At 41.3% G+C, this 12,861-nt stretch overlaps 1 protein-coding gene across 2 annotated transcripts in view; it reads right to left on the bottom strand.

Annotated features, from left to right (window-relative positions):
• The window catches only part of SCARB2 (scavenger receptor class B member 2), a 73,018-nt gene that overhangs the window by 42,166 nt on the left and 17,991 nt on the right, over positions 1-12,861 (bottom strand). For both annotated transcript variants that reach the window (XM_029944686.1, XM_029944689.1), the window contains exon 2: positions 8,219-8,376. In XM_029944686.1, coding sequence (XP_029800546.1) covers positions 8,219-8,376 — 158 coding nt within the window. The remainder of the gene's footprint in view (positions 1-8,218; positions 8,377-12,861) is intronic.

Here is a 12,861-nt window from a genome sequence, read left to right as displayed (position 1 = left end):
TTGCTTTCCTTCCTCTTGAAGTCCCAGCCTCCCAACCAGTTCTCCTTAGTTGCAGATTGTATATATATATATACACACACGCCTAATTTTGCCTGGCGGTCTTTGGAATCTCATGCTTACATGCATTCCTCGAAGGTACACAGTTAAATTTTATTTTTTCCTGATAATCTTTGTCTCATGTCAATTTAATTCTTAGACCAGCTACAAGAGCCCTGAAGGGTGGAAGAATATTTTCCATTCCCAGCAGTGCTGAGGGGCTCCTATAGTTAACTTTCTATTGTCCTGCCCTGTCAACTAAGTGAAAGACTGAAAACCTAGAACCCAAAGCAGAATTCTGAGGAAAACCTGGGGGGATCAGAAAGGAGAACACACTCTGCTGTGCAGGACACAACTTCACTTCCAAAGATGGAAATGGTCCCCCATCCTTGACATGTCACCCCAACCCAACTGGCTCATGCAGGCCCATCATCCAGGAATGTGCATGTAAAACTCACAAGGTCACCAAGGTAAGGAAGTGGGGAGCAGGAGGGATTGTTCTCTATTTTTCTTACTTTCAAACAGTTCAAGGATTAAAAAAAACCAAACTAATTTATCTAAAGCCATTTCTGTCTCTATCCTGAAAAAAAAAAAAAAGGTGGTTTCAGAGAAGAGTTTGAGTCAGGTTTAGAAAAAGAGATAAGTATTCTCTTATAATGAGACAATACCCCTGCATTTCTACATTTTCTACCATCTCTTTAATATTAAAAACATGTATATAGCCAGTCTTGGAGATGAGTAAAGAACCAAAGGGCTAATAAGATAGAATTTGGAAGTTTAAACAAAGTTCCTACCTTTGCTAAATTGTAAAGAAGGAGCCGATCAGATCCCGAAGAAATTAAATGTAAAACTAGAGAACTACAAGAAAATAGACTTGAATACCAAACCTTTGAAGGGAGTAGGATTTTTTAAGCTCAGAAATGATAGCAAAGTTCAGAAAATAAGAGATTTGACTACGTATAAATTTAAAAATTAAAAAGGCACACAGTAGACAAACAGTTGCCACAAATGTGACAAAGAGTCAATACATTATTAAAAGTTTACAGAGTGGCACGAACACACTGGAACCCAGACAGGCAACAGACACAAGACAACAGTTAAGGGTGTGGAAACACAATTTGCTAGCAGACACGGGGAGAGTAGTCAATACGTGTGGTAATCAAATGATGAAATGAGAGCTGATCTACAATCATGTCCAAGAGGAAGGAAATGGTTAAGTACCACGATTAAAATGTATTTGTATAAAGACTGAGCCCAATATGGTGAGTTAACAAATGTTTGACAGTTCTACCCTAAGAGAACCCTGGTTAAACCAGATTGATTTAGGAGCTTGTTTTGCACACGCTGACTCATTACCAAGAAGAGTAGCCGACACTGGAAGAAACGGGGAAGCCGAAGGGATAAGAGTGAACGAAAGTAACCTCTGTGATGACACACTCCACGGTCTCCCCTCCACACGCTTACTCACCATGCTTCCTCTGCCACTTAATGAACACACGTCCCACGGGGAGACAGGATTCCTGAATGCGCACCGATGTTCAAAGGAAGAAAGACACCTCCTTACTCCCTATTTCCAACTAGCATATTCTAGTCAAGTATATAACCCATGACATTCTGACCCCTTTTCCTTAAATACATGCAACCACAACCCTTTGGGGAAGTGGGTTTGAGGCCTTCCCTGCCCTACTGTTTTCATTTGGATGCCTCTCCGAAAAACCCTTTCCTTGCTGCACATTCCAATTCTCAGTGACCGGCTTTCCTGCGTGTTGGGCATATGAATTTGGGTTGAATTACAAGACAAAGACATAATATGGGGAAATACCTATAGGGTAATATTAAGTGAATAGAATATACATATAATGTGTATGTTTATGCAAATCATACATCGGTCTATATAGTTTGATAAGCATGTGAAAGTAAAACTCACCCATGGAAAAATGGCTGAGAAGATACCCAGTAAAATAATAGCACTGTTTATCTTCGAGACAGTGAAATCAGGGATGGTAGAAGTCTGTTTCACTTTACTCCATTTTCAAGTTTATCTTTACTGCTTATATAGGTTATTTTTATAATGTGAAACCAAGTAAAGGAATTCTCATTTAGAACAAAGTCAGGAGGCCAGAAGGGGGAGCTCACATACCTTACCAACTCGTCCTTGGTCGCTAACCGAAACCAAAAATATTTCTTGTCCAGCAAGGAGTTCAGCCAGTAAGAAAATACCACAAATCAGCCAATAGGAAGCCATCACAATCCTGAACTCTCATTTTTCCTCCAACGGACTTCCTTTCAAAATAGCCCCTCCCAATTCCTCCTTTTCTCTATAAAGTAACGTTCCTCTGTTGTGAACGCCAGACTTGCCTATGGTTTGCTATAGCTTGCATGTCCTGACTGTAATTCTTCTGCTATCCCTGAATAAACCCATTTTTCTGGAAAAATAACCCTTTATTTTTAAATTCAACCACATAAAATACAGATTATGCTTTTAAAGGTAATGCATATCAAACATATGATATTGTATATATTGATTATTTTACAATGCAGTACTACTTAATGGTCAAGGAATAATTTTCAAAAACACTTATGAGATATTTATCCCTAATGTCTCTTCCTTTACTATTAAAGCAGTAATATAAGCCTTCAAAAGAAATTAATCCAAACTGCAAAGACAAGAAACTCAAATTGGAGCTGTTTAACAGGAAATTGTAAATTTTCTTTTTAATTCTTGATGTGTTAATTAGTAGGCAAAAAGGAAAAAGAAACCTGACAAATTGAAAAGAATCTCAAAAAGGTTGCAAAAGCCAATGAATATCATAAATTAGACACACATTTTAGGCAAATATGTCACTAAGCAACAGGCCCATGATGCAAATTAGCTCTGGGCTAACAGGTCTGTTTCAGGGCTGCTCAACCCACGCTTTATACAAATGTAAATAACACATTACATTCCTTAAACCAAACCGACTGGTTTTTATCTACTTTCCCGGCACTGCCACCATCTTTTCCCAAAAACATGAATATTCTCAAGTCATCAATAAGTGAATGTCTGGGGAAATGTGCCACTTGTGAATCGTATGTCAAATTACCCAGGGCATCCGCAGAAGAGGGGAGTTTTCCCAGCACCGAGAGCATTCTGTGCTGGCCAGCAGGACGGGAGGGAGGCCAGCCTGCTTTCCCCTTCCTGCCCCAGGCCCCTGTGCACACAATCAAGGCAGCTGATCAGTTGGGAGGGAGCCTATGGAACTATCAAACACAGGGGCAGGGGCAGGAGTTACTGGAATATTCTAACTTTCTTGTGTAAACAATAGCATAATTAAATCACAAGTGATAGGAATCAGATCCATTACATGACTGCAAACGGCTCACTAGAAAAGTCATAAGAGACTAAAAAGCCATCTTCTTCTGCAAACTCCAGCTTACAAACCACTCAGCCCTGTGAGGAATACTCAGCAGTTGTCAGGGCACATGTGAGCATCTGTTCCCAAACCAAGCCATTCAGTTTCAAGACCCTATTCCTCTTTCTTGAACCTAGCCTTGCCTCCTGGGCTTCCATGATTAAGTCCTGTGGTCCCAGCTGAGCGACCTGTGTTCCATGGATTTAAATAATTTCTCCTCTTGCATCCTAAGGACTTAAGCCATGGTTGAGGATGTTTCATTCACTTGTTTCACAAATATTCACCAGCCACTGGATTTTCCGAGATGAAAGACTTGGTTTCTGCCCCTTGTGGAGCTTTTAGTATATTAGGAAGAAAGACAGATATGTAACCAATTGTTAAAATGCATTTAGTCAGTTTGTAACAGATGTATATACTAGAGAGAGCTCATCCAAAGTCAGGGAAAGTCTCATGAAGTGGCACCATCTGATCTGAGAGAGGTGGTGGGAGTTCATTCTGGACTGAGCGAACTGCACATAATGGCAGAGCAGCGTGTCTGGGGACTTTCAAACAACTGGAATACAGTTAGAACTGTGCTGTCCTGTTATACCCAGATCGCAGTATCGTCCCCAAAGACCAGAGACCACCAGGGAGACCAAACCACGCATGCAAGGACAAAGGGCTTTATTACGGGCTCGAGCTCGGGCTCACAGACTTCACCAGTGCAGTGGATCCGTGCTGAGAGCCCCAAACAAGGGCTGAGCAGAGTTTTTATGGGGTTTGGGAAGGGGGAGTTACAAGAAATTGTGACACAGGTACAGTGATCCAATCATTATCACATAACAGCATTGGCAGCAACTTTAACCATACATTTTGTTTAGAGCATTCGTTACTTTTGGTGGGACCCAATCACAATATTTGGTGTTTCTTTGAAAATAACCAATTATAGGGTGGGCTAAGGACCCCCAAGTGGGGTGAGTAACTGGTTAATCTAGTATTAAACAACAGGTAACTATCTATGGTTTCCTTTTACAGACCTGTCCCTAGGGAATGTTAAGGGTGCTAGCTGGCTGCTTCTGATTGGGTGTTACAAGGGTGGTCTCTCCTGCCTTGGGCAATGTGTAACTGCCTGAAACTTAGGCCTTCTAGTTTAGAGGGGAAACTGAAAGCCTGTCATGGAGTCAATTTGGTTCAGACCTGTGTCCTTTCAGTCCAATATGGTAGCCACCAGCCACATGTGGCTGTTACCCACTTGAAATGTGGCTGGTCCAAGATTAGATGCTATACATTTAAAAGACTTAGCATGGGGGAAAAAGGAATATAAAGTATCTCATTAATAATTCTGAATAGTGATTACATGTTGAAATCATACTGTTTGGGATAGCACTGGGGTAAATAAAATATTAACATTAATTTCACCCTTTTAAAATGTGACTCCTAGAAAATTTTCAAATACTTATGTGGCCTATCGTAAATTTCTGTTGGATAGCTCTGGTTAGAGTTTAAAATATGAGGTTGAGAGTGCCAAAAAATTAAATTAAAATTAAAACAAAACAAAGAAGCTAGACATGCAGAAGAAGATCGAGTGCTTAGGCCTGGTACATCATACAGGAAGAGTCACTAGGATCCTGAGCAGGGAAGGGAAATCACCTTGACAGTGAAATGGAAGAGAGACCAGGGCAGGGAGAAAAACCAGAGGAAGGAAAACTCAGGAAGCAGATACGGAACAATCAATGAGCAACCGACCTCCCTTCCAAACTACTGGATCTGCTCTCAGGGTTTTTAGTCTTTCCTGTGGCTGTCTGGTAAAGTCTATCGACCCTTTCTTAGAGAAATGCTTTTATATAGGGAACAAAATACTCAGGATTGCAAAGGAAACCAATTACTGAAATCCAGGTATCATTTAAAAAATCTGTGATATGGTAATATGCCATGCTTCTTCACTGATACTTTAAGATGCAGCAGCAAGTCCAACGATTACTGTAATTCTGAAGTATTTATGAAAACGAATGGTACCATGAGCAACAGCTACAACGAGACACAATATCTGTGTTTCTGTGACTGAGGAAGCCATGGGTACTGCTTACATCACTGTGGTTTGTTGCCTACATTTATACTCAAAGGAAATTCTGAATTTTAGTGAGGGGCCAGTGAAAATAAATTATAATTTTTTTCCTACTCAAGTCATAGACTACTTTGAATTCTATCCATGAACCCCTTAGGGATCTGTGGATCCTAAGTTAAGAACTCCTATAAAATGTTCCTGGGCTTTTCTCACGACTAAGTCTTGGTCCCTCTAAAATGGGAACATGGGGGTGCCTGGTTCAGTGAGTTAAGTGTCCAACTCTTGGTTTCGGCTCAGGTCATGGTCTCATGGTTCGTGAGTTTGAGCCCCACACCAGGCTCTGCACTGTGGCAATGGGAAGCCTGCTTGGGATTCTCTCTTTCTCTCTCTCAAAATAAATAAGTAACCTTAAAAAATAAAAATAAAATGGGAACATGGAGGGAGTATCGTAACAGTCAGACACCGTTTTACTTCTAGGATTTATTTGTTCCCATGACCACACTTACAACAGGATATTAAGCTAGCAGACACCATGGCCCAGGAGACATTTTGATGGAGTTTTGGGTTTCTTTGGATTACAATCAGAATGCATGTCTTTTTCTCAGATGAGGATAATGAGCATAGGAATAGGTCCAGGAGACCCAGAGGGAAAATTGTTAGGGTTTTCCTTAGTTCTCAGGTGAGTTCATTCTTACATGGAGGCAGTTTCCCCCGACCTGAAAAAATTTAGTGAAAAAATAAAAATAGCAAAAAGATAAATATTGAACAGTTCCATTCATATGAGGCATCTAAGGCGGTGAAATTCATAAAAACAAAGAAAAATGGGGGCTACCAGAAGTTGGGACACGGGGAGGGGAGTTAGTTAACAGGTACAGAATTCTCGTTTTACAAGATGAAAACATTCTAGAGATTTGTGGCACAACATTGTAAGAATATATATAACACTACTGAACTACACACTTAAAAATGGCCATGATACATTTATATTATCTTCCTTTAATCACAATTAAAAAATTGTGAAAATTGCAAAATGATAAAATGGATAAACAGGACACTCAGATCCTAATTCTAGTTCATCTTCCAATTATCCCCAGGCAGTACAGCCTCAAACAGGGATCTGCTCTACCTAACACACAGTGTCTTTACATAGTGAACCCATACAACAGAAATTTAAGTGAAGACGCAAGTATTTATTTAAGATTCCTCTTTAAAATTTTTATTTATTTATTTATTTAATTTGAAAGAGAGAAAGAGTACATGCACGTTCAAGAGGGGGAGGGGGCAGCGGGAGAGGGAGAGAGAGAATCTTAAGCAGGCTCCATACTCCATGTGGAAACCAACTTGTGGCTTGATCTCATGACCATGAGATCATGACCTGAGCCAAAGTCAAGAGTTAGATGCTTAAGCGACGAAGCCACCTACATGCTTCTCCTGTTTTTTAAATTTGAAATTCCTTTATATAACAACAGAGTTCATCTATACAAATCAGGATATTGATTTATACAGACCAAGACAATCCACAAAGACTAATAATAATATCAAACAGCACTCATTATGTGTTAGGCATTAATGCAAGCACTTTAACAATACTGACTCATTGGCTCATTTAATCCTGGAAACAATCCTGTGGAGGCTGTCCTATTCTTATCTCCAGATACGGAAACCAAGGCACAGAACACTAGTAAGTGGCTGTGGGGTGTCAAAACAGGCAGTTTGACTCCAGAGCTAGACCATGAGCATCTGAGGCAGGGACCAAGATTTTTATCTCTGAATTCTTGCACAGGGAATAGTACTGATTCATAATATAAATTAGTCAGCAACCATTTATTGAGCAATAGATTACAACAGAATTGTGAGGCATGTTTACCATTTAGTTGTTCTACACGAAAAAAATGATCTTGCTATCTGCTTCCTCTGCTATTTTTTAAAAATTTATGATTATTATTTTTCTTAGTAATTTCTACACCCAACATGGGGCTCGAACTCACAACTCTGAGATCAAGAGTCACATGCTCCTCATACTGAGCCAGCCAAGCACCCACCTCCTCTACTATTTTTTCTTAAACTTGGTAAGGAGAAACTTTGTTGGAAAGATTATTGGTGGGTGGGGTGGGGGAGGAGGTAATGCTACAATAGGGAAAATGCTCTGACCCTAAGATCCCCGAGTACTTCCCCCTATTCATCTTCTGAAAAATGATTAAAGAAAGCAGTTCTCCTACTTCCCCAGTGTTTGGAATTGGAGGTCACTGCCAAAGACTCTAACCCACCCTGACAGTTGGTTATCTCTCATACCCAGGAGCGGTGAAGAAAGGAATGAATAAGAGACAGAAAGGCCTGTCTATGGACCAACAACGAATTCTAGAACCTGGTCTAAAATGGTGTGTGGGGGAGGGAAATGGATGAAGGTCCGACAAGTCATCAAAGAGAATCAAGGGACAGCCTTAAAAGGGTTGGGGAGAGGGCATAGCTCTTCACAGCTCAATAACCACTTTCTGCCATCTCAGGAGGAAGCATCTGCATTCCTAAACATAACAGGCTGAGACTGGCCCTCATCTATAGAGTCATTCTCGGTTGAGGTGTCATACTCGTGTGCCAGATATCAGCAACATTTCAGACAGATTTAACCAAATCCTGCACTCCCCACGCAGCACGCAGAGGATGCCCGTGAGAAGAGATGCAGACCCAGGCCACAGTGGGGCCACTCCATATTTCTGGTTGGTATGGCAGGGAGGTGGTCAGGACTCACCTGTAGGTATATGGCCCCACTTCTTCTAACCGGGGAGTCTCCCCTCTGAGGATCTCCTCTGGATTGGTGACATTGAAGAAATAGAACTGGATGTACACAGGCAGAGGGGGCTTCTTCCAGGAATCAAAGGTCTCGGAACCGTTCCTTAACACAATATTCTGGGGAAGAAAACCAAAAGGACAGTGTGTGAGGCAGCTGACTTTGAACATAGAGGCAGAGAGAGGGACACTCCCTGCTCTGTCCTCCTGAGTCATTTATTTTCCTAGGCATTCAACTGTAGTCCCTTAGGAGGGCCATGCCTTAGATCAATATGAAGTCCACAGCCCTATGAAGCCATTAAAGGTCTTCAATAAATATTTGGGGCAAAGGAATGGTGGCAGCCGTAGCTCATAGGTAGAAATGGTGTTAGCAAAACCAAGGCCAGAGGTTGAGTACCCAAGAGCCCTACTGCCTTTATTCTGAAGATTCCACTGACTGTACACTGCTGTGGAAGGTAGCCCATTCTGAGAAGCAATGGGCACTCCCAGCTTGCCCACGCGGTAGAACAAGGTGAGAGGCCCAAGAAGGCTGGATTTGGTCCTTCCATGTCTGTAGAACCATACCCATCCTTACCACCTCCACCAGCAGGGGCTTTTCGTGTTTTTTCTCATTCAATCCCTAACAAATCCCTGTTTTAAAGACGAGGAAGCTGAGCCTTTCTGATGTTAAGTGCTTGGGGTTCCTTATCTACAGTCCTTCCTTACCATGTGTTATGGGCCCCCTCCCAAATTCATATATTGAAATCTTAATGCCTAGTTTCTCAGAATGTAACTGTATTTAAAGATAAGAGTCTTTAAAGAGAAATATAAGGTTAAATGGGGTCATGAGTGTGGGTTGTAATCAATATAACTGATGTCCTCATCAGGAGAAGAGATTAGGACTAAATACACACCAAGGAGAGACCATGTGGAGATACAGGAAGAAGACAACACCTACAAGCCAAGGAGAGAGGCCTCAGAAGAATCAACCTTGCTGATGCCTTATCTTAGACTTCTAGCATCCAGAACTGGAAGACAATGAACTTGTGTTGTTCAAGTCACCCAGACTATGGTATCTGTTACAGCAACTCTAGTAACCTAATAAATCTTGGCTCCTGATGGGAGGTACTCTCCACCCTACCGACCTCAGGCTTGGCCAAGTGACTTGATTTGACCAATGAAATCAATGGGTGGGATGGGAATGTCCAAATTTTGAGCTAAGACCCCAAAAGAATGGCAAGTTTCCACTAATCACCCTTTGCCAAGAGAAGAGCATGCTTAAGGTAGCTATTGATCCTTCACCTAAAATGTGTTGACCAGACATGAAACCTGGAGTCCAGCCTAGTTCAGCTGAACCAACTGGCCTCAGACTACACCCATGGGGCACCCCAAGAGTGTGGAATAAATGTCACTGTTATAAGACACTGAGATTTGGAAACTGTCTGTTATGGGGCACTGTAACCGAAAACTGAGTAATACAGCACCCCAGGTTAAGAGACAGAAACCTACTATCCAGTAGGTTGAGGTCCTAACAGTTCTCAACTTGTTAATGGAGAAAAATGTGCATTTTTTACAGTAAAAATTATTGAAACACATGAGAAAGATAAAGGGATGGACTTAGAATAAACAACCCGAAATACAAACAGTCATTAACTCTTGAGTGTTAGGAATCTGGATCACTGTTTTTTCTCCTTGACGATTTTTGGTATTTTCCAAAACTTTATAACCATTAAGAAATTAACATTGAAAAAATTTTTAAGAAGATCTAAAGAGGAAAATGAGATCAAATGGTACAGATAATGCAAGGCCAGTAGTGAAACAATTAAGATTAGACTGCAAGAGAAGCATCTTCTGAGGTCACCTCTGGCGGTGAGGCTGTGATTGACAAAAGACAAAGGGACCAGCTTCAGAACATGCTAGATACTACATGCTAAAACGTACTGTGACACAGCACACAACAGAACATCAATTTTTATTTTTTAATTTTATCTTACTTCTTTAGATTTTTATTATTTAAAAGAAAAAAAATTTTAATTTTTATTTATTTTTGAGAGAGACAGAGACAGAGCATAAGTGGGGAAGGTCAGAGAGGGAGACACAGAATCTGAAGCAGGCTCCAATTCTGGGCTGTCAGCACAGAGCCCAGTGGGGAGCCGAACGCACAAACTGTGAGATCATGCCCTGAGCCAGAGTTCAACGCTCGCTTAACCGACTGAGCCATCCAGGCGCTTCCAGAATGACGAATTTTATTAGTCCAGGCCTGCAATTTAATAAAAGGAATGTTGCAAGGGAACTTAATGATATTGATCTATTAGAAAATATCTCGGGGCGCTTGGGTGGGTCAGCCAGTTAACTGTCTGACTCTTGAAATCGGCTTACGTCATGATCTCATGGTGTGTGAGTTGGAGCCCTGCATTAAGCTCTACATAGGACAGAAATCCTACACCCCTCAAAGCAAAGCTGGTGATCTGGAAGCACTGAAAGTAAATATACATCCATGAGTTGGCCATGCCATAGAACTAGGGATTATTTGCAGTTTGGCATCCATTTAAAATGTCTAATCACCAGATTTCTAGTCAAACAACATATTATTGAAATATTTTTGGCCTTTACTATCAGTACTGATTTGCTGAGAGGAGATCAGCTTGCTGAGACAGAAAAATTACTTTATTATATTTATTATAAAATTTATTTTATTTATTTTTTTAATGTTTTATTTATTTTTGATACAGACAGAGACAGAACATGAGAGGGGCAGGGGCAGAGAGAGAAGGAGACACAGAAGCGGAAGCAGGCTCCAGGCTCTCAGCTAGTTGTCAGCACAGAACCTGATGCGGGGCTTGAACCCACGAACGTGAGATCTGACCTGAGCCGAAGTCGGAGGCTTAACCGACTGAGCCACCCAGGCGCCCCGAAATTTATTTATTTTTGAAAGACAGAGACAGAGTGTGAGTGGGGGAGGGGCAGAAAGACACAGAATCTGAAGCAGGCTCCAGACTGAGCTATCGGCACAGAGCTCAATGCGGGGCTCAAACTCACAAGCTGTGAGATCATGACCTGAGCCCAAGTCTGCTGCTGCCCAACTGACTGAGCCACCCAGGCACCCCGAGACAGAAAAATTTAAAGACCAACCGTGAAACTCCTTTCCTCTAACTTTCTGGATTTAGCTCAGACTCTCCTTGGTAAAGCCCTCCTCCCTGCCCTGCATGCATTGATCTTCCTAAGCCCAGCACCTGAGCAGTTGAATCCGTAACTTTAGGCAATTTTTAAAACTCCTTGTGGTCTTTTATCTTATCTCCAAAACCAGAGTCTTAGTTATCTGAAGAGTCAGGCTCAGAGAGTGAGAGAACACCAGAACTGAAAAGGTGCTGAGGTCCAGAAGAGGTGCCCCAGCGGCTCTGGAAGGGTAAAGGGGTGTGCTGAGGTTCACTCAGCTACTTAATGTCAGAGCAGGGTACAGAATCCTCTTCTCTACTCTCCAACCCTACTCTGCACATAACATTGAAACAAAAGCAAAAAACAACAGGTATAAATAGATTACACATTTTAGTTGTACAAGTTATATGGTAGAGTTTCTCTACTATAACGTATACAAATAGCTCCCACAAACAGCTTAGTAACATGAATTTAGGCTACCTAAAACTAGTACGTTAACTACAAGAAATCTAACATATAAATAATAATTTGTCTTCTAGAGAATTTTAAAGATCATTGATATTTTTTAAATTGTCTGATTTCATTAAATAAGGACCTCTTTTTCTTGCCCATAAATTTCCAGAATAGGGCAAGGCAATAATGTCCTCTGTTCCATGAATTCCTTGAGTAATCCCCCTTTAACCAGATGGATCATCTCTTCCTTTGAATCCCATAACACATTACATGGGAATTTCGTAGGACAAAAGAGGCCAGGTCAGAAAACATCTGAAAATTGAAGTTAACAGGAATCGACATGAAGCAGGCCATGTCAGCAACCAAAAATGAGAAGGGAAGTGCAGCTATTCAATATGGTAATGTATGAAGTTAACTGTTAGCTTTTTAAAATAGGCAGCGGGGCGCCTGGGTGCCTCAATTGGTTTAGAGCCCGACTTCTGCTCAGGTCATGATCTCACAGCTCATGAGTTGGAGCCCTGCGTTGGGCTCTGTGCTGACAGCTCAGAGCCTGGAGCCTGCTTCAGATTCTGTGTCTCCCCCTTTCTCTGCCCCTCCCATCCTCATGCTCTCTCTCTGTCTCTCAATAATAAAGAAACATTAAAAAATTTTTTAAATAAATAAATGTTAAAATTTTTTTTAAATAGAAGGCGTTAACCTACAAAAAGGGGTCTTTTTTTTCCCCTTTAATCTTCCCTACAGTGTCTAGGACAGTGCAGTTCTTGGAGAAACATTACTTCAATCAACAAAGTATAGTTCTAGAAAACTCAGACACTAGCTTCCACCACCTTTACTTATAAAGAAGAACTTACTAGGAGCCAATCAGAGGGGTGCAGAAGAAAAGCATAGGCGATCGGATGCAAAGTTACAAGAGTTACAAGTGCCAGGCCTTAACAGCAGCTCTCTAGCTACAAATCCAAAGAGGCTTTAAAGTACGCCAGAGGAAGTGGTTATCACATTCAGATACCAGAAGGCAAT

Source organism: Suricata suricatta, chromosome 1, assembly GCF_006229205.1.
Source record: "Suricata suricatta isolate VVHF042 chromosome 1, meerkat_22Aug2017_6uvM2_HiC, whole genome shotgun sequence".
Lineage (NCBI taxonomy): Eukaryota > Metazoa > Chordata > Mammalia > Carnivora > Herpestidae > Suricata > Suricata suricatta.
Note: the sequence above shows the minus strand (reverse complement) of the source record. Positions and strands in the feature narration are given on the sequence as shown.